Raw genomic sequence first — 22883 nt, 5'->3', positions numbered from 1 at the left:
CCAGGTGGATGTGATAGGAAGACAAAATGGAGCAGGAAAGTTGTGGGTATGGCAAGAAAGCTGTTGATGTTACAGATAGAGAGGTCTAAGTTGGAATGGGGAAGAAATGAAGGGATGAATGAATAGACTAATTGAGAGAAGATGGAGCGCAGGGATGACACTGGAGAGGAGACATAAGAATAGCTGAGTGAGAGCTGTGGATTTTCTGAATTTAGAGTCATTTGAGTCAAGCAGGTCTAAGTAAATTTCCCCCATGGGAATGGGTGACTACAGTGGATTGGAGGTGGTCAGTGGAGAGATGGTCAAAACTACTGGTCTTCAATTTTAGCCAAATGGTTTCACAAGTATGAATGTGTTTATGAAGGACATGACATCAATGACTTGCAAATAGGACAATTTCAAAATATGTGAGGAACGATAAGTCCTAGCCATATGTGGATGAAATCACCAATGTTCTTCCCAGGTGCTGAGTCAGTCATTAAGGGATCCCAAGGTCAATTGCCAATTTGAACTTAAATGCAACCAAATTCCAATGTGCACAAAGGGATTGTAGCCCAGTATCCAAGGACTTCTTGAATCTTGTCCCAAGGTATCTCTTTATCCTCTTTCCCTCTCTTCCCCTTTGTATATTCATATTTCTTTCTGTTTGGACAACTTCCTAGTTCACAAACATGTCCCTTCAACTCAGCTTCTAAGCTTTTCTCCATGCTGTTCTCTGATCCTGCATGACCCTTCTCTTCATTCCGACTCTTCAGTTCCTTTGCAAACTGTATAACTCCCCTCCATTGTACTCCTTCATGATTTCTTCCTTCTCTCATCAGATCTGCCTCTCACTTTGGAAGCCCTCTGCATTTCTTTCACCTTTCACCCTTTGGCTCTTAGCATTTTCTGTTTTATTGTACAATTAATTCAGGGGGCATTGTATTTTATCTTTCTCACTGGTGAGTGGATCCTTTACAGATAAGGACTTAGAGCAGGGGTTGGCAAAACCCCTAACTCTTCATGTAAAAGATTAGCTAGTAAATATTTTAGGCTTTGTGGGCCATACTCTCTCTATGGCAAGCACTCAACTCTGCCTTTTTGGTGCAAAAGCAAGCATTGAGGCTATGTAAGGAAATAAGCATGGCTGCGTTCCAATCAAACTTTATTTATGGACACTCACATTCAAATCTTATATAATTTTATAATTGTCACTAAATATTATTCTTTCCATTTTTTTAAACCATTTAAAAATGGAAAACCCATTCTTAGCTCGTGGGTTGTGCAGAAACAGCTTGCCCTTGGGCTGTGGGATGCCGACCCCAGGTTTAGAGTCTATTCATTGCTGTATCACCAGTGTGAGAATAGTTTATGGCACATACTAGGCACTCCATAAATGAATGAACTAAATAAATCCATGTAATCCAACCCTAAGAAACTGAAAGCCTACAGAATAGTTCTGTTTATTGGTTTTAACGCTTGGAGTAATCAGGAATCTTGAGATTCTGCTTTTGGCTACAATTTGTGTGAGTTTGAAAGGGTTTGACAAAGCTCATAAGTATTACAGTTGAATTTGAACTTGGGTCTTCAGACTCCAAGCACATGGTTCTTTTAAACTGCTGTGTTTGCCAGTATATTAATAATTCAGTGGGAAAAGCAATGCTGAGAGGCTGCCTGATTGGTCACGACAATTCTCATTTCTCCCAGTAGCTCCATAGGGCTCTCAAATCATTGATTACTGTCTGAGATGGGAATAATTGGTTTGAGCCAAAATGGATTGACAGTAGTGGGTCACTTAGGCTTAGTTTTCAAAAATAGCAAGTCTTATCTGGCCCATCTCAAGGGAACCCTCCTCTTCCCCCACTGCCTTCTAATAATCACATTTTTAACTGGGCAAAGCTGTCATTAAGCTTATTACTGTTTTCTCACCATTAAATCTTCTGTTGGCTTTAGTATTTCAGACTATCTTCTTATTGGAATACTTTAGAGCTCAGACAAGCCTGGAGGCAAGTAGTTCTGGGCCAGAGATGAGCAAAGAAAAATGGTTGTCAAAATACCATCTTATCTAAGGAAAATTGAAATTCTCATTGATGTGCATTTCATCATAGCGATGGATTTCACCCATGCACAAGGGCTTTGGTTAGCATCCTCATAATAACTAGCAGGGCCTCAGGCACCAACCCCTTTCATTTGGAAGAAGGAAAATGTCCATCTCAAAAACTTAAATTTATTATTTTGCCCCATATACAGAAGAACAAATGCCCATCAGAGACCTGCCACCAAGTCCCAGACATTTCAACTCTCACAACCCAGTAACTTCTCACAGGCGAGGAGGATGAGATGCTGTTCCACTGACTGATACCCCCAGGTTCTATAACCTTATTGCAAAACTCTGCAGGCACAGTCAATGAGGTTAACTTTGAATGTTCAGGGCTGAAATCCAAATGGAATTGGCTTTTTACATAATACTGAGTGAGGAAATCCATCAGCTTTTGACTTGTTAGATCCTTCATGTCAGGTTTGATGCATTGAAGCCTCCTGCTTCTTTAGTAATTACCTGGAACTTATCTCCTTTTGTAAACTGTTACACACTCAGCTCCAAATTTTGCCACTTTTCAAGGTTTTTATTTAAAGAAAAAAGTCTTGCCATAGAGTAAGAGGAGAAGTCATATCTATAGTCATGTTCAGTTTTACAATTTTCAGGCTGGAAAGAATGAATGAATTGATGATCCCGATAAATAAAAGGCTCTCTCAGCTGTCAGCCCAGGATCAAAGTCTACCTCTCTTGGCCACTTTCTAACTCTCATTGGCAAGTTTGCTGAGGGAACAAGAGCTGCTTAATATCAGTCAGGTAAATACTCCCCAAAAGAGCTATTTACTCGGCCAGATTGCAAATGGCATTTCATTTATTTTACAATTGGATGCTATGCTGATCTTTGAAATTTACCCAGAAAAAGTACATTAGAAGGTCAAACAAAAACCTTTACCATATTTCTAAATTGTCTTTGTGCAGGTGTTAAAAAATAATAATAGTTATCACTGTTATTATAATAAAGGACAGACCTTAGGTCAAGTTCTCATCCAATATTATGTGTTTAACCTCCCCCAGCCCCAATTCCTGTTTCTGTGATGGTCCCATTTGCCTTCATTTCCTCTCCTAAACTGTTTTTGCACACCTATGTGCATTCTGGTTTTCTTCTCTAAGACAGCAGCCCCTTAAGAAGTTCAACCAAGTTTATGTTTGGGTTTTGATGATTACAGTTGCAGATATAGTAACAGAATTGTGTTGTCTTAGCCAACAACATCTGAAATACAATATGATACAAGAAGAAGATGAAATCCTCCCTTCTAAGGGCCCTTATGCAATGGATGGAGAGTACCACAAAGGCAAAGAAGTGTAATCAGCTGTTAGAGCCTTAATGACACTCCTCTTGGTTGCAACCCCCAAATTACCTACTTGTCACATGGTTCACATTTGAACAGTTGGTTTTCTCTTCCTGATCTATTATTCTAATCATCTTTTGGATGTCCCTGTTAGTAGCAGTAGAATTCAACATCAAGCCTGCAGAGTAGGGCTCACTGCTGCTCTGCTGTTAGAGGCATTTTCTGTGGTGGAATTCAAGGTCCTCGGTAGAGTCAATTCACAGGTAAATGGAGGAAGTAAAACAGTCATGCATAAAAGAAAACTGCAAGACCCCCTCTGGCTGCTCTTTCCCCACCTGTGCTTCACATGGAAAGAAAATGTTGCCCTTTATCAAAGTGGAAGGCTGTACATATTGAGACCAGAATCCAGCTTCTTCTCCAACTCCCAGGACATCATTCTGCTGCATGGTGCTAATTATTAATACTCTTTTACCACCTGATCCCTGAAATCTTCCCTCAAGAAAGCAAACTGTTCATGTTTGCCTTAATATTTCCCAAAGCAAATAGGATGGCAGCCTTGGAAATATCAGGCACTGGTAATAGCTCTGAGCCCTGACGGCCAAGCTCAGATTCCAGGTCTTCTCACTTGCTGTTTGATCTTGAGCAAGTCACTTACATTCTCTGTTTCCCAATTCATAAAATGAAACTAATAATGGCACTTTTATTAGAAGATTGTGTGGGTAGAATGAAAAAATGCCCATTTGGGTGATCACAGTACTTCAATAAATGCCAGCAATTATACTTGTTAATTATTTAATAATTATTATTGTAGCCCATGGAAGACGGACTGATATGGAAGTTGCAAAATGAAGCACTCCCAAGAGCAAGTTCAAAAAATTAATTCAAGATTATGAAAGAGCTACTTTTTAATGTTTGCTGACTTTTCAAGTCTCTGGCGTTATATTACTCCAAGGTAGAACCAAAAGAGAGAAAGAAAACACTATTAACTTTTTAGCTAATTACAAGAACCCATCACTTTTAAGAGCACACAAAGAATTAAAAGTAAACCAAAGAAATAGGACTCCTATCTATCCCCGGGGATCTGGCAACAAAGGAACTCTGGGGGACTGTAGATTATACATGAACTCCTTAAGAAAATGACGGCTCTTTGTTCCAAAGGTTTTCCACTTTTAAATTTGAGGTTGAACAAGTATTGAGCTCTTCTCCTGTTGGCCGAGCCTCAAGAGGAGAATGGAAGCGGAGATGCGGGGTGTTCATGGAAATAACAACAATCAAAACAGGTTTCTATGAATTACCAGATCAGTACTGGGTTCTAAGACAGTTGGCGCTGTTATCCATAAAGATATTAGATTATCTTGAGAGCAGTTATTACAGGAGGAAAAAAAAACCTGCTCCAATGTGAGCTGTGTAACAATTAGGCAATTCTGAAATTTCAACTGAGAGGAATTTAATTAAGACTCTAATAGCTGATTAAACTCATTTAGATCTGCTGGCAATTGCCACTGGTTACATAAGTAACCCAAGAAGAAAGATTTCCATCTTGTTCTTATGCTGTATTTAATCCTGTCTGTTAGTCATAGGTATGATCCTCCTGGTATTTCTTAAAATGAGGTCCTTAGACTATTCGGAGCAGAATGACCTAGGACATGGGTTGAAAAGTCAGGATCCTACACCTTATCCCATATCTACTGATTCCAATACTCCAGAGATCCAGGAGTCCGCATTCTTAATCAGTTTCCAGGGAAGGTTCTTACCCATGCCAAAGTTTCACAATCCCATCAACTCCAATCATTGCATTTAAAACAGTGCATTCAGAGGAAGCAGGCACTTTATCTCAATATATGAAAAGCAGTTCTTAGTTTCACTCTGCCGGCAGCCATCCAAGGCTCATGGCAGTGAAGACAGAGACGGTTTGACCCACACCTGCTTTTTAGCAATTTCCTCATAGAAACTTGTTTGTGCATACCATGCGAGGGAAAATTGATTTCCAAAGCGATGTTTGATTTTAGCAGACTAGTTTTCTTTAACACTGTTTAGATCAGGTACTGGTTTAAAAAAAAAAATCAATGAACTCAACTGCAAAGTACTCCAGATACAGCATATTTCAACCTAATATCAAGCCACAGTAGTGGTTCAGATATCTTTATTGTTGTTTCCAAATCAGTTACATTCAGATCTGCTTTTGGTTTCAAGTAGCAACCCAAAACACGAAATTACTTATGTGGTAACCTGCGATCAGTTTGTTTGTGTGTCAGACGTGCATGCAGAGGCATGGAAGTGATGCTAATCGACGTCGCTACTTATGCTAAATATGGACCTAAATCATCTTAAATTTCCTTCACAGCCATTTATCTCCTGTCCTTTGGCAGACTTTCTATTTCAGATGGATAGAAATTGGTCTCCTGTTTGCTTTGTTTTTCCTCCTTAACATCATCTTCCTGAAGAGTTAATTACTCATGTTTTCTCCAGCTTGGGAGTAAATCACTGCTTATTTTCTGAAGTGAAATGTACTCCGAAGGTTTGCAAGCTCAATGTGTTTGTTTTAGCCTGTTTCCCCATGGTTTTGAAACCATCCAGTGAGCTAACCAGGCCCAGTCAGACTAGAGCACAGGCAGCCTGAACTCTGCTTCTGTTGTTGGTTTTAATAAATTTCCTCTCTGATTTTTGATTTTGGAATTCCTATTGTCTCCAAGGAAAGGAGATGAGTAAACAGGGAACTTCCCTCTTTTAACTCTGAATTCTAAGTAAAAATTGATGATATGCTACAGTCAGAATTGAATTCAGTTCATCAGATATTTCTTGAACTACGGCGAGGGTGAGCACTATACTACATCAAACATGGATCATGTGGTTGAGGAAGACTGGCCAGCGACGACACTCTACAGGACCATAATTTAAGGCAAACTGGGCCCTCATTCCTCACCCCTACACAGCCCGTTTCAGTTGTGTTGATTCTACACTTTGAGTTCATGCCAGTCTGACCACCATGGCCTTCTGTCATCCAAATTCCTGCAGCCGCCTCCCAGCTCCCCATTCTGCCTTCCAAATGTTCCAGCTACAAATTCTTTCTCTGTGCTGCATTAAGTGTTTAATCCACTTCTAATTGGGGGAGTGATTTCGATAAGTCTTCAATAAGTCCTCATCCCCATCCCTTACATATGTCACTTGCCCATAGGATAAAAGTAAAACCCCATAGCAGGTGACCCACTAACTCCCCTGGTCCTTTCTTTTTCCGTTTTTTTTGGAAACAGAATCTTGCCTTATCGCCCAGGCTAGAGTTCAGTGGTGCAATCTCGGCTTACTACAACCTCTGCTTTCTGGGTTCAAGTGATTCTCGTGTCTCAGCCTCCTGAGTAGCTGGGATTACAGACCCACACCACCAGGCCTGGCTAATTTTTGTATTTTTAGTACAGATGGGGTTTCACCATGTTAGCCAGGCTGGTCTGGAACTCCTGACCTCAAGTGATCCACCCACCTTGGCCTCCCAAACTACTAGGATTACAGGCATGAGCCACTGCACCTGGCCTGTTTCATATTTGGAAGCCAATTCCTGTTAGAAGCATTTTTTTTATTCCCTTCCAGATTAGGAAGCCACGCTCTTCAACAACATCCTGTGCTTGCTCCTGGCATAGCGTTTGTCTCACTTCTTTGCTGTTGAGCTTTGACTTCTTTCCACCTAGACTAGAAACTTTGGAGATAGGAGAGTCCTCTCTGAGGACTGTTCATCATTGTAGCCCCAGGGCTTCCTGCAATGCCCAGCACAATGGAAAGCACTGAATGCATGTGAGCTCATGAATAAACAAGTGAGGGGAAAGTCTGTTCTAAAGGCAAAGAAAATGCAAAAATGAATTCCAGATGGAGAATTAGGTTCCATGGGAGTATTGGCATTTGAGCTAGGCCTGAAAAGAGTGGGTAGGATTTCAGTAGAGGGAGATCATAAAGAGAAGAATTTCAGGCAGAAGAAATAGTGTAGGCATAGGCAGGAAAGTGGGTGTTGTTCAGGGTGTGTTTTATGAAAAGTGTATGCATCGTTGTAGCTTCATATCTTCTGTGTGTGTGTGTGTGAGAGAGAGAGAGAGTGTAGTGGTGTGAGTGTATTTGTGCTAGGTATGTGTATATTTGTAGTTGTGCATGTGGGTGTGAGTGTATATGTGTATAATGTGGATGTGGGTAGGCATGAATGTACCTGTATATAAGTGTGTTTTATGTAGAGGTTTGTGTACAGATGCATAGGAATATGTATACATATATGTTTAGGTGTGATGATGGTGTTGCTTGAGTTCTTATGATAACAATAAAAAGTGACATTCACCAGACACTTATTATGTATCAGGTACCATTTTTAGCACTATTTTAATTCTAATAAACTCCCTACATGCAAGATGAAGTTAGGGACTTTTTATCTTTATTATGAATTCTTTCATGTTTAATTGTGAGTATGTGTAGATATAAGTGTGTGTGTGTTTTAGTTGATGATGTAAGAGAGAATGAGAGAGAGAGAAAGTGAGAAAAAGAGAACAGTGAGGTTGATTGGGCCTCTATTACAGAGGAGCTTTTACTATACAGGGCAGTCTGGATTTGGCTTTCTAGGCAGCATGAGATGTAGAGGGACTTGAGCATGGAGTAGATCTATAATTCTGGTGTTTAGAGATTTGTTTTTAGGGGGTGGCTTCTGAGACCAGGAGACCTGTGATGAGGTTATTTTAATTGTCTCTTGTAAGCATTTCATAAATAGATCAAATAAGATCATACACTCAGATCTCTTTGAAAGAGCCATGCACATCTATTAACCTAATTTCTTCCAGCCTTTTGTAGCCTCAGCAACATCCCTCTGAATTTATCTGGACGTAAGAGGTGTATATTAACTTGAGACATACCATTTCTGGAGATGAAATTATCTCTGCTCTGAGAACATACTGGCTGAACATTTTGATAAGTAATCACGGCCCTTTAAAGAACCTCTTTCTAGGAGCTGAAGAGCAATTAGCTTCCTAAAAGCACTGTATTTAAATTTTATTAATAAGAATGAAAAAAATAATTACAAAATTAATCTACCCTTTTTATATTTCTTTTAGCAAAATCACTTTTCTCCGTCAGAGGTCAATTATTTTTCTTTGTCTTCACAACTTCAGTATATTTTCTGAAAACACTCAAAGGCTTATCACCAAAATTCAGTGTATTTTGAAGGTAAAGATTTTTTTTCTCCTCCCACAAAACCTATTTTGTTGAATTGAGAACTGTTTTTAAGTACCAAAAAACTTTATAATAGAGATAAAAAGTATTTCCCTAACTTCCTCTTGTGTAAGAAAGCTCAGAAACCAGCTGGGTGTGGTGGCTCATGCCTGTAATCCCAGCACTTTCGGAGGCCAAGGTGGGTAAATTACCTGAGGTCAGAAGTTTGAGACCAGCCTGACCAACATGGTGAAACCCTGTCTCTACTAAAAAAAAAATATGTATGTGTGTGTGTATATATAAATATAGTTATCCAAGTGTGGTATCTGGCATCTGTAATCCCAGCTACTCGGGAGGCTGAGGTAGGAGAATCACTTGAACCCGGGAGGTAGAGGTTGCAGTGAGCTGAGATCTCACCATTGCACTCCAGAGAGCGAGACTCTATCTCAAAAAAAAAAAAAAAAAAAAAAAAAAACCCTCAAGAAATGCCATCCCCACTTTATTGCTCTCTTCTATCATTTTCTTACTTAGCTCAATATTATTTTTCTGATAAGTTGTTCTCTCATGACTACCCTGTCCTAATAGTTCCAGCATAAGTCCCAGGGAAAACTCTCATTGGCTTAGCTTAGGTCACATGCACATTCCTGAGCCAATCAGTGTACTGATTGGCCAAATAAAGGACACGTACCTATTCATGAAATTGGTGGCAGGCATCTCTCCAAGGGAAAAGTAATATGCCATAACCAAAAATCTCATAAATTAATGACAGATAGACAAAACAGCATAAGGCTATTACAGAACCCTTGGGGGAAATGTGGAGAAAAGCGTGATTTATGGCTAAAACTACTGACATGGAAAAAACTGTGTCTAAAGCAAAGTAAAGTTAGTATCAAGGAAAGCTCTTATGAAGTTAAAACATGAGATAATCTAAATTCCACTCTAAAATTATTTCTCCATTGATTTAAACAATGACAAAATAGCAATAAATAGCCCATAGTGTTGGATATTCCTCTGTGGGCTTTATATACATTAACTAATTTAGTCCTCTCAGCAATCCTGTGAATTATACTATTAACATTATCCCATTTTTCAGATGATGAAACTGAGGCAAATAGACATTAAGCAATTTGCCCAAGTGGTACAGCTCACAAGTGGTACAGCTGAGATTTGAAGCCAGCATAGCTGCCTCCAAAGTTTAATCTCCTAGCAACTTTGCTACTCTGTGTCTGAGAACCTATTTTCTGTTCTTAAAAAACTTTTTTTTAATCAAAAACAGTTTTTGAATAAACATTTTATGTTAGACTAGTTTTATATTTACCGAAAACTTGCAAAGGTAGTCCAGTGATTTCTCACATACCCAATGCCCAGTTTGTCTGATTATTAACACCTGACATTCATATGGTATATTTATCACAATGAGTCAATTAATATATGACTGTTAACTAAAACCCATGCTTTATTCAGATTTCCTTAGTTTTTATCTAATCTTCTTTTTTTGTTTCATCCTGATATCTGATCCAGGATTCTATATTACATGTAATCATAATATTGCCTTAGGCTCCTTTTGGCTAAGACACTTCCTTAGACCTTCTTGTTTTTTAATGACCTTACAATTCGGAGGAGTATTGGTCAGATAGTTGTCTTCTAGAATACCCCTCCATTGGAATTTTTCTGATAGTTTTCTTATAGTTACACTGAGGTTATAAGACCACACAGGAAGACCACCACATCATTAACATCACATATTAAGGATATGTACTATTAGAATGATTTATCATTGTCAATATTGGCTTTGATCATAGGGCTGACATCACATCTGTCACATTTCTGCATTGTGAAGTTTTTCTTTTCTTTTTCTTCAGTGGAAAATTCTAATTGTATTTCTTCACTGACTTAAAAATGAGCCCTGGATTTGAATCCTGGTTCTACTACTCTCAAACCATATGAATTGGACAATTACTTAAACTCCATGCCTCAGTTTCCTCATCTATGAAATGGAGATAATAAAAGTAGCATATTATTCATGGGTCTATTTTTTGGATTACAGAAATTAGTATTTAAAGATCTCAGAATAGTAGAAACATAAAGACTTATTTTTATCATTTCATGTAATCCTTATAACAGCTCAGTGACCTTGTTGTAACCTTCAAAATATGAAGAAACTAAATTTCAAAGAGGGAGGTAATGATTAAGCAGTGCTCTAGGTTTTCACTGACTGAGTTTAAATTCTTACTGTGACCCCTATGATCTGACCTGAGCAAGAAACGTAATATTTTTAAGCCTCAGTTTTCTCAACATGCATTGAGGATAATTATAGTTATCTATGTCCTAGAGTTGCCTTGAGGATTGAGTCCTATAATATATAAAAATCCCTTAGCACTATTCCTGGAAACACATAGTAAAGCCCTAATCAATGTTAACAGTGGGCTTTGTCATTATTGTCCACTGTGTCCCAGCTAGGAATGGACAAGTCAGGATTTGAACTCATGCCCTTCTCTAGAGAATGAGGAAGAGCCAGCTTTGACAAAAGCCTCAGATTTAAATACCACTGTTTTTTTTTTTTTTTTTTTTTTTTTCTGCAGCATGGAGAATTAATATCCAGGAGGGCTCTATTGACTATGTTCTTCTTTCTTCAGTCTTCCAGTTGGTTCTTAGAACCATCCTACCATGTTTTTTAGAGACAGCTTGCCATTAGGCTATTTTGTGCTGTCCTTTCTCCCTGGGTGCAAGGCTGCCCTAACATATGGTTGCCATACAGAATTAAACATCAAGTAAGGAGTGCTATCTTCACCCCTCCTCTAATTATGTACTCATTACCCTGATCTCAAATCAGGAGAGATTTGGGAGAGGAGCTTATCCTTGAATTTTACATAGAGTGCTAGATTCGAAAGACCTTAGAGATTACCTAATTCAAACCCACTCCCCTCATTCCTGTTACAGTGAGGAGAATGAGACCCAATAAGTGAGGTCAAAAGTCAAGGGAGTGCCATGGAAGAAATTCAGATGCCACTTTGTCAATTGATTCTTCTGCTACAGAAGCTCATTTTCCTGAAGATAAGTTTAACAAATATTGAATTAATGATAATAGTACCACATATGTAGAACTTTCTGTGTGCCAGAAACTCTGCACTCAGAGATGTTTGTTGTCATTATCTTATAAGTAAGCCTCATAACAGCATATGTAGTAGAGTGTTGTTGTCATTTGATGATTGAGTGAACTGAGGTTCAAAAAGATTATGTGGCTTGTGCAAGGTCACATGGCTAAAGCAATGACAAGATTTGAACCTGTTCATCTGTCTGATCTCTAAGCCTGTGGTATTAATGATTCTGAACCCTCTTGTCCTGTGCCATGTAAAGGAGAGAAGACAGGGGTTCTGTGCAATGAAGTTGATTCCTGTAAAGTCAGTGTGATCCATATGTGCGTGTATACATGTGCATGTATCCAACACACACACACACACACAAGTGTGCTTCCCTGTCCTGGTTGTGTATAAATCTAACCAGAAGTTTGGCAAGGTGTCATGGAACTTCATGTTCCCTCTGTGCTACAAAAATAGGAACATGTGATTGACAATGACTATATCATTTCACTTGCTCTGATGCATTGAAGCCTCATTCCTAGAATCACTGCTGGAGGAAATGGATTGAAACCTCATTCCTGGAAGCACTGCTGGAGGAAATGTGGTGTAACCCTGGTATTGACTCACTCTTGACAATAGCTTATATGGGTCAGGACTGCTGATTTAAAGTTACAGACTAAGCTGAGTGTGGTGTTCATTTTTATGAGGTGATTGGGAACAGGAAAAAGGTCCAGTTTAGAAAATAGCAGCAGAGTCATCATCAGGTCCAAGGTGGGGACAGAGAGACTGTGGGCTATCTTCAGAGTGCACAGGGTTCTTCCATTTTGGTTACAACTTCTAAAGAAAGGCACTGAGAGCATACATACTCCATGCCACTGTGAAAATTGAGGCAAGCACAGGCAACATGACAACTGAAACTGAGGTCTTCTGGATTTAACCCATTGGATCTTACTTTCCCCCTGAATACATCAGAGTGGCTGGAGTCCCTTTTTAAATGGCATCAGCATGATGGTATTTGCTTTCTCTGGGGGAAATTTAATACCCAGAGGCTGTTCAGACAGCCACCCTCAATGGCTCTGAGTCTTTGGGGCTGAAGTTGCAGTAAGAACAAGAGAGAGAATACAGGTCCTTGATGCTTCCATATTTTGCCTAGGGTACAAGATTCCAAAGCTGAGGCACATATGGACACATTAATCATTCTACTAACATTTTCTGACTCATGCACATTTAAAAAATACAGGCTGTATGTTTATTCACTCCACCAAAAACTACTTATTACATCCCTCCATGGGGCATGCCCTGAGTTAGATGCTGTGAATATAGAAACCAATCTTTAGGCATATAAAATTCCTGCTGGAAATCATAGACTCATAGGTAAAACATATACATAAACACATAGATTACTTTAGAGGTATAATATTCTTAAGAAAATGAAGTTTAGATATTTAAATCAAATTAAGGATTTGTGAATAAATTATGTGGGAATTTTTTCTGTAATATAAGAGGAGTGACTGGGAGTATAAATGAAACAAGATTGGTCCTGAGTACTAATTATTGAAGCTGGATATTGGGAATATGGAGGTTCAGTATATGATTCTACTCTTATATACATTCAAACATTTCCATAATAAAAAAAATTGGATTGAGTAGGCAAAGATGATTCCATCTTCAGGCAGGTTATATATGGATATATATCCATGGTGACTTCTATAATCATTTTCCGTTCTGGCCATTGGACTAGATTGATTCTTAGTCCATTTGGGTTGCTATAACAGAATACCATAGACTGGGTGGCTTATAAACCACAGGAACTTGTTTCTCATGCTTCTGTAGACTGGGAAGTCCAAATCAAGGTGCCAGCAGATTTAGTGTCTGGTGAGAGCTGCTTCCTGGTTCATAGACAGCAATCTTCTTGTTGCATACTCACATGGTAGAAAAGGCAATGGGTCTCTCTGGGCCTCTCATAAAAGCCCTAATCCCACTCATGAGGGCTCCACCTTCATGACCTAATTATCTCCAAAAGGCACCTCCTCCTAACACCAGCACATTAGGGGCTAGGATTTCAACCTATGAATTTTGGAGGGATACAAACAGTCAGTCTATAGCAAACCCTTAAGGTAAATCCCAACTTCTTAATAGAGCCTGCAAGGCTTTGCATCTTCTGGTCTCCACCTATCTGGAGTATTCTTTCTTTCTCTGCTCTTCCACAATTCCTTCCCACAACTGCTACAGTCCAACTTATCCTGAATTTCCAATTTCAGCTTAAAAGTGTAATCTCTTCAGGGAAGATGTCTCTGATATCTTTTCCCCTATATGCTCTCTTGGACCCATGTTTCATTTCTTCCCCACAGTTTGTATGAACGTATGTTTTTGTATAATTATTTGACTCATGTGTCTTCCCAATTAGCACAAAAATTTCATGCAAGGCAAACATTTTATCACTTACATTACAATATTCTCAGTGTCTAGCATAGTGCTTGGAACTTAGTAACGACTCAACACATATTTATGGAATGAATGACTCTGCTAAACCTGTCTACAAACATTGGACTCTGTTACAGTCCCTTGTAAATAGGAATATAGGAAGGGAAAGTGAAGAATGTCTGCTCTCCTTTATCTTGTATATATAATTTAGTAGTTGAGATTTTTGGTGTTTGCAATGGGGTGCCGAAGGGCCTATCAGATCAGAGAAGAAAAGAGCTCTCAGGATCTAGGGCAACATTGACACAGCAGCTTCAGCTCTTGACCAAGTTCTTTCTACCCACCAATCACCTTCATCCTTTTTGGCTGACCCATGGATACTTTACTTGGATGTGTCAGGAAAGGGGAGTAGAACTTGGAGAAGATTTAGGAAGTTTCTTCACTCTGGGCACTCATAAACCTTTGTAACTTTTCTTTCCATGAGTCAGCATTGGGACTGAAACTTTTGCCTGACTCCCATGGTGTGGGGGTTGTTACGTGGTCAATGACATCATCAAAGATTCTGCTAGTCTTTGCCTAATTTACATTATCTTGGGACTTTAAGAAACCTGTCTGCAAGGAAGAAAGAGTCTTGGAGCTCTAACGTGGTTCCTGCAGCTCAATTCACAGAAGCACTTGTACATAGTGAGAAAGCACCTCAGGTTCAGAAAGCCCCATGATATAACTCTGGTTCCACCACTTATTTGCTGTGCGAGTTTGGGCAAGTCACATAACCTCTCTGTGTTTCAGTTCCCTGAACTGAGAAGTTGGAATAATAATGCTTACCATGAAGAATCTATGGGAATTAAACTAAGTGGTAATATTGGTACATTTCCTTACTATACAGAAGTGCTCAAAAGTTATATCATTAAAATTATAACATCAAAATGCTATGGTGGTGATATTAGCACATTTTCTGACTACACGGAAGTGCTAAAAAGTTATGTCATTATAATTATAATATCAAAATGCTATAGTGGTGATAGGTGCGAAGTTCTGTGTTACTAAGAAAGGCAGGAATGATTTTACGGATAAGGTGATAGTTCAGCTATGTCTTAAATGCTAACAACAGCAATAGTAAAGTAATAGCAGCCACCATGTTTGTTACATGCCATGCCAGGTCCTGCACTCTATATTTTTGGTACTTTTTGACTCATTCAAACCTCACTGAAGTCCTTATGGTAATACCCTGTTGCTCTCTTCACTGTACAAATGGAGAAAGTAAAGCTCAGAGAGGTTGAATGACTTTCCCAAAGCTGCTCAGATAGTGGGTGAAGGCAGGATTAACACCTAGTTCTGTTTGACTTCAAAATCCATTCTCTTACCCACTGAACTACCCAACCTCTCTTGAAGGTTGTGTTTGAGTCTTCCAAGACAAATGGAAAGAAAAGGGATTGGTATAACATGTTTCAAAAGGAAAACCTTGTATATTTCTTTACCTATTTGCATGTTTTAGTATTTTTGGTTTGTTCTATCTCGTACACTGACTGACAGTTCCAAGAAGGCAAGAGTCATTCTGTTTTAGCTGTCATTATTCCCAGGCTGGCACTGGGACATAGTAGGTCTTCAATAAATTTATGTTGAATGAATGAAGAATTTGATGGACTCAACATTCTCCCCAGCCTGTTACATATCATAGCATGAATAAATGAACATCTGTGTGTGTGTGTTTGACCAAATTGCTCTACTCACCTTCCTATCTTAAAAAGAAATGTATCAGCAATGCTGGACAATTTTGTAATTAGCCACAGGAAATGTTTCTTTACAGCCAGCAAAAATTTTCCAGCCCATCTGATGAGGTAATCTTAGAGAGCACTGATTCTCTTCTCTCCTCCCACCCTGTCACCTCTCCTGGTGTCCGGCATGTTCGAATTCTCTTTAAGGGCCTGAGATTCATTTCTGGTGACACATAATGTTACAGGAGGAGAGGTGATTGGGTCATGTCACACAGACAAGCCTGGATTTGGCGCTTAGCTTTTCAGACGAGGTGTTTTCCTCGAGGTTGGTATTACAAATAAAGCGCTGACCTGTGGTGTCAAGCAATCGCGTGTGGGAGCAGGAGGAGAAAGGAGAAGTAGCGGCGCGGGGGCAGCTTCCTCCCAGCATGTATGTGAATAGTGCCAATAAGCTGTCAACTAAAATTAAGGTTCAAAATATACAGCCTTCAATTTGATTTCACTAAGATGCCGACTGCTGCTCCGAGGGAATACAATCGATTCTATTTTGACAGGTCTTGATGCACGCTAAGCAGTAACAGTCTCCACTCTGCGCAGGATTAATAAAAGTTCACCTTCTTTTGCAACTTAAATAGAACCGTATCTGGGGTCAAAACAATGGTTTTCATTTCCCCATCTGCTCCATCTGTCTCTTGTGTTGTCTTACTCCCCAGTCCTCTTCTTTTCACTCTCCAGCTTCATCTTCTTCTCCCTTTTTCTTTTTCTTCATCTTAGCACCTTTTTTTCTTCTTTTCACTTTCTCTTCTTTATACTTAAAAACAATGGAGTCCCTATGATGTGCCAAGCACTGTGCTTTTTCTTTTCCTGCACTGCCTTATTGAATTCCCATGGCTTCCTTATGAAGTAGGGGGAATTGTGTTCATTATACAGATGAGACAACAGAAGATCTTAGGCTTAAGAGCTTGCCTAGAGTTGTGCAGCTAGTAAAGCGTACAGTTGGAGATTCAAACCCAGACCTCTCTGATTCTGAAAGTCTACGACATTTCCATGCCATCCGTGTTTCTGAACTCTGGCAGAACGTTAGAACCACCTGGGGAGCTCTAAAGGTATCAGTGCCTGGGCACTGCCTTCAGAGATGCATATATGATTCCTCTGGGGATGAGAGGGGCTGGGATGGAAAACTGCCCTATATTCTGTTTTTTATTTATACCCATTTGTCTTTGCACAGAAGTAGATGCATATGTTGAGGTATGTGGCAGAAAGGCCCTTGAGACGGATGAATGTCTCCAGCAGGGAAAGGATTTGCCTCTCCAGAAATCAGCGGCAGAAGAAAGCACAGCTGTGTGTCTTTGTGTTTGCAGGTGGGCAAGTGGGAGAACCAGACGCTGAGCCTGAGGCATGCTGTGTGGCCCAGGTACAAGTCCTTCTCTGACTGCGAGCCGGATGACAACCATCTCAGCATCGTCACCCTTGAGGAGGCCCCGTTCGTCATCGTGGAAGACATAGACCCCCTGACTGAGACATGTGTGAGGAACACCGTGCCATGTCGGAAGTTCGTCAAAATCAAGTGAGTGGTAGGGATGCTGTCTCCTGAATGTGCCCAATCCTTTAAGAGAGCCTGAATCATTGATAGTAACAATATCTATACTTGAATCACAAAATGTCATAGAAAACACGCTTCATTATAGAAGGCATAATACAATAATCAATTTAAAAAAGACTTAGATACATTCCTGGAGATGCACCAAACTTGCATTCACTTAATTACAACAGCAATATGAGGTGGGTAGTTTTGCCCATTGTAAATATGATAAAACTGAGTTATGGGAAGATCATCAAACATGTTCCAAGCCATCTAGCTAGGAAATGAAAGAGGTAGGACTCAAACAGTGGTCTGGCTGACTCCACAGTCATGTTTTAAACCCTCAGGTCGAATCAATTCTCCCCTTCAGTCTTTTTAGCTTAATTTATTCATTTATTTATTTTTGAATAAACATTTAAAATTTATTTTTAATATTAAAAAATATATAAAACATTTTAATATATTTATATAAAAAAGTATATTTTATATATTTAAAATATATAAAGCATATTTTTATATATTAAAAAATAAAAGATCATGTTTGTATATGTTAAAATATATAAAACATTTTTATACATTAAAATATATAAAACATTTTTATACATTAAAAATATATAAAAATATATATATATATATATATATATTTTTTTTTTTTTTTTTTTTTTTTGAGACGGAGTTTCGCTCTTGATACCCATGCTGGAGCGCAATGGCGCGATCTCGGCTCACCGCAATCTCTGCCTCCTGGGTTCAGGCAATTCTCCTGCCTCAGCCTCCTGAGTAGCTGGGATTACAGGCACGCGCTACCGTGCCCAGCTAATTTTTTGTATTAGTAGAGACGGGGTTTCACCATGTTGACCAGGATGGTCTCGATCTCTTGACCTCGTGATCCACCCGCCTCGGCCTCCCAAAGTGCTGGGATTACAGGCGTGAGCCACCGCGCCCGGCCAAAAATATATTTTTATATATTAAAAATATAAAACTTTTTTTATATATTAAAAATATGTATGGCTGGACACAGTGACTCATGCCTATAATCTCAGCCCTTTGATTGGCCGAGGTGGTGGGTCACTTGAGGTCAGGAGTTGAAGACCAGCCTAGTCAACATGGCAAAACCTTGTCTTTATCAAAAATAAAAAAATTAGCCAAGTATGGTGACAGGTGTCTGTGATCCTAGCTACTCAGGAGGCTGAAGCATGAGAATCACTTGAATCTGGGAGGCGGAGGTTGCAGTTAAGTCAAGATCGAGCCACTATACACCAGCCTAGGTGACAGAGCGAGACTCTGACTCAAAAATAAATAAATAAATAAATGAAAATAAAAATATATAAGATATTATATATTTTGACATATTGAAATATATAAAACATATTTTAATACATAAAAATATATACAACATCCTAATTTTTATATGTTAAAAATATATACAAAATTATATATTCTTATATATAATGACAGGGTCTCACTCTGTCGCCCAGGCTGGAGTGCGGTGGTGTGATCACAGCTCACTGCATCCTTGAATTCCTAGGCTCAAATGATCCTCTCACCTCAGTCTCCTGAGTAGCTGAGACTACAGGCCTGCGCCACCATGTCTGGCTCATTTTTTAATTAATTTTTTTGAGAGACAGGGGTCTTGCTATGTTACTCAGTCTGGTCTCAAACTCCTGGCCTTAAATGATCCTCATGCCTTGGCCTCCTGAGTCACTGGGATTACAGATGTGAGCCCCAGTGCCCAACTTCCTTTAGTCTTTTTAAAAATAATTATTTCATTTCCACTTTTCTTGCTGTCCCTTCCCTTTCCCCAGCACATTCTTCTTCCCATCTCTTTTATAGATTCCAGATCCATGCTTCTCAAAAATGTTAAAAACATCTCTCCATCTGGGAATGAACACACACCTTGCATGTTACTTTCTGATAGAATCCAGGTGCAAATGGAAATTCTGGCAGTTTCTCAGCTCATCAACAGCAAGCAGGCACTGCATCTGTGTCATTTCTCCTTTTGTAATGATTGAAGAAAGAGCTGACATTGTCCATGATGAGATTTTCTTAATCTACAAACCCTTTGGGGACACAGAAACCTCCATGGCCGACTCCAAGGCCCTGATCCTGGTGTTTCCTAATGTAAACATAAGCAAAAGCACAACCTCATGGGAGACTCACAAAAGAAAAAGGCCAGCTTTTGGATGGAAGCTTTATTTTTTTTCCTCAGTCTTTTCTGACCTGTTTCTTTGGCCTGATTCATACTCATCCTTGAAGTGTAGCTCCTGTGTCCCCAGGCTGGGTTAGCTCTTCCTACTTTCACAGTACCTGGGTCTATCCCTGTCTCTCTACCTTCATCACCTGTTTTTACAGTATGTAGTTTGCCTGTCTTTTCCCTGTCTTCTGAGCCACCTAAATATAGGGAATGTGACTTATTAATATTTGTACCCTCAGTTACAAGGACACAGCAGGACACACCAATATTTGTTTCATGACTACGAAGAGATATTTTTACATCCTCATTTCAAACTCCAGTCTCAGCCATTATCACACAAGATGCAAGTCCCCAGATCTCAGTACTTGAGATGAGGATCTCACAACATCTGATGGTCTAATAAGGGGCTCTTTCCCTTTTGCCTCACATCTCTCACTTGCCATCATGTAAGATGTGCCAGCTCCCCCTTCTTTTTACATAAAGATATAATACATAATTGCTAAATGTATTATGAAGGCCTATTTTGGTTTGGAGAAAATTTTATCAATGAGGGCACAAATGTCAGCCTCTTTGAAGTTGAAATCCTGAATACATCATGCAATAAATAAATATACCCCTCCTAAAAAGGCCCTTTCTTTCTTCAGTGTCCCCATGGTGGCTCCTTGGGATGAAGCTTTTTTTTTTTTTTTTTTTTTTTGATAAGCAGTCCCCCAGCCTCCCCTCCCCTGGGGATGAGGAAGAGGTAGGGCCCACCAAGGAAGGGCAAGTAGGCAGCCCATGTTTTGGGGTCATGAATGTTTTAATGATTTTTGCTGAATTTCTTTACAGTGAAATAACACAGACATTGTTTTAAATAAAATTGTTTAAATAAAGAATAAATGAATGAATGATTGTGCATTAAGCAGAGTTTACATGTTAGGCACATTCCTGGGCACAGGGGACACATGGATGAACAGAGCAGACAAAAGATTATGTGATTAGAAAACAATGCAACCAGTGAAGAAACAGGCAACCCCATGTTGTAATAAACCTTGTGATGAAGAGAAAAAGAATGGTGTGAGAAGAGAGTAAATTGGGGTATGTGGAGTTAATTTAGCTTACAGAGGCAAGGTTTAAGGTGATATATACAGGATGAGAAGCAGCCAGACATGTGAAGATCTGGGGAAAGGCTTCCAAGTAGAGGCAATGGCAGGTGCAAAGGCCCTGGGGAGGAGAGGAGCTTGAAAGTTTGGGAAATAGAAGGAAACCCAATGCAAGCTAGAGAGTGATGAGTTACAAGGAGGACGGAGCTGATGATGTGGGAAAGTTGTCAGAGGATGTTCTAATTTGGATGGGTATTCTTTGAGCAGAACTTGGCCTGAGGAAGAAAGCAAAGTGGCTGGCACAAAGCAGAGTGTAACCTCAGTGGGACACCTCCTCTATGATAACGATACCCTCTATGTTTCAATAGAGCAATCAAATGAGGCCTCTTGTGCTCCAGAATCAGTAACAGGAGTTTAGAATTGTTCAAATCCAAAGCCTCGGAGCTGAAAACAAGTAGATCCCCAAGTACTGAGTCACATTTGTATGAAGAAGAGAAATCAAAACAAATTGATCTCTTTAAAAGAATTGACTTTTCTGTTGAAGGCTATCAACAGCTTAACAGGTTCAAATTCATGTTTTTGGTTTCCGCTAGGAGATAGTAGTTTGCAGCTTTGCTTCTTCCACTTGGGGATATGAGAAGTTTACCGTGTGTCTAGATGAAATGAAAGTCTTTGACTCATGTGAGAGCAATAGCGAATTGCTAGGATCCACTAATCCCAACATTAAAGAAGATGAGATCAATTGCATTTCCTACAGGGAAAGTCTTTGAGGCAGGCTGATCATGATTGTGTGAAACCTTTTTCTCACTTCTGGTAAATATCAGGGTCTTCTAAGAATGCCAGGTAACAGGAAATGAGTTGAGAAATCTGGCTTTCTTTCTAATCTGTTAGTTGGGTGATAAAGACATGCAGAGAAAATTGGAAAAATCATTTGGCCTGATACGTAGTGAGAAATGGCCATACTGTCAGTTAAGCTCCCAAACTGTCAAACCGTTGCTGGGAAGAAAGGAAATTTATTTTTAAGTGCTGGATGAGATTTGTCTGAGTCTCCATGGTGGACAGGGGCCAACCCAGGACCTGAAGGCAGCTCTGACTCGCATGGCTGTGTTCACAGACACTGGCTATACTGGGAAATTGTAGAGCTGGTAAACTGGACAAATTGTTGGATCCCTTTCCCCATATTTGTTTTCATGAGTCATTGCCTCTCTTGGGTGGTGGTGGAGCACTGAGAGAGATCACATGGGGACCATTTCTCAGTCTGTGTAGTTAAGTCACATCCCTTGCACGCCCACACAAGGGCTGTAATAGGAACCAACAGACGTTCCCAATTACAAGCTGGTCTGCAATTCCATAATTACTGTGATAAATTCAACTATTGCATTTGCTGCGTGCCTTTTCATCCTGTGTCCCTGGGGCCCAGTTTAATGTCTTGTGCACAGTAGGCACTTAGTGGGTACTTGTTGGGTGAAAATGAATCAGTGATCATTTGCATTTAGAAATACACCTCATGTTCAGGGATATGGATGAGATAACTCATAAACTGGCTGAGGTTTCCAGGGAAACCAAAGAATGTCACTATATGCCTGTGACCCTGAATCTTGAACCTAGGGCATCTAAAACTTGTGTCTAATCTCCCACATATCTTGACCAGGTGAAGAAAGAGCCTGTGATAGGGGAAGAAGGGAAGGAACATAGAATGAAGGCGATAAAAATGAGCAGAGGTAGTAAAAGGGCATCAGTGTGTGGCCAACAGTTGCCCCGAAGAAAAAGAGAGAATTCGATTTTGATGCATTTTTCAGAGCCATGTATACTAAGAAGGAAATGGTATTTGGACATTCCATCAACTTAATGTGCTTAAGACACATTTCTATTATATTTGTGGCAGTTTTAACTCTAGCCTGACCCCCTCTGTTCTGGGTAATTGGTGGAGATGGAGCTGGCACCTACCCAGTGACTATACAGCATTGAGGTTGCTAATCATCACATCTAAATATATACAGACGTGACCTCCCACTACCCCCATGCTAAGGGTGGTGGATCACAGCAGGTCATCCAGCCTCTGGGCAAGAGAGTAAAGTTTCTATGCTGGTCTGGGCTAACAGAAGCAGAGTTGTTGAGTACAAGTCACCAACAGGATGTGGGGGTGGAATGGGGTAGAGAGTGATTTAAGACAGGTGATCTGTGATCCTGAAATAAAGGAAAGCATTGGTAAGCAGGTGTTATTTACAACCCACTTCTGTCACTCAAAATTATGTTTTCCAGCTGAGTATGGTGACT

The 22883-nt window shown here is 39.7% G+C and overlaps 1 protein-coding gene across 4 annotated transcripts in view; it reads left to right on the top strand.

Moving 5' to 3' along the window:
- GRIN2A (glutamate ionotropic receptor NMDA type subunit 2A) overlaps positions 1–22883 on the top strand; it is a 441648-nt gene that overhangs the window by 325515 nt on the left and 93250 nt on the right. For all 4 annotated transcript variants that reach the window (XM_012448290.3, XM_012448292.3, XM_021673516.2 and 1 more), the window contains one exon: positions 17113–17318. In XM_012448290.3, the coding sequence (XP_012303713.1) occupies positions 17113–17318 (206 nt within the window). The remainder of the gene's footprint in view (positions 1–17112; positions 17319–22883) is intronic.

The sequence above is a fragment of the Aotus nancymaae genome, unplaced genomic scaffold (genome assembly GCF_030222135.1).
Source record: "Aotus nancymaae isolate 86718 unplaced genomic scaffold, 86718_ANA_hifiasm-v0.15.2.pri h1tg000049l, whole genome shotgun sequence".
NCBI classification, from domain to species: domain Eukaryota; kingdom Metazoa; phylum Chordata; class Mammalia; order Primates; family Aotidae; genus Aotus; species Aotus nancymaae.
The sequence above is the reverse complement of the archived record's forward strand: the minus strand, read 5'-3'. Positions and strand labels throughout refer to the sequence as shown.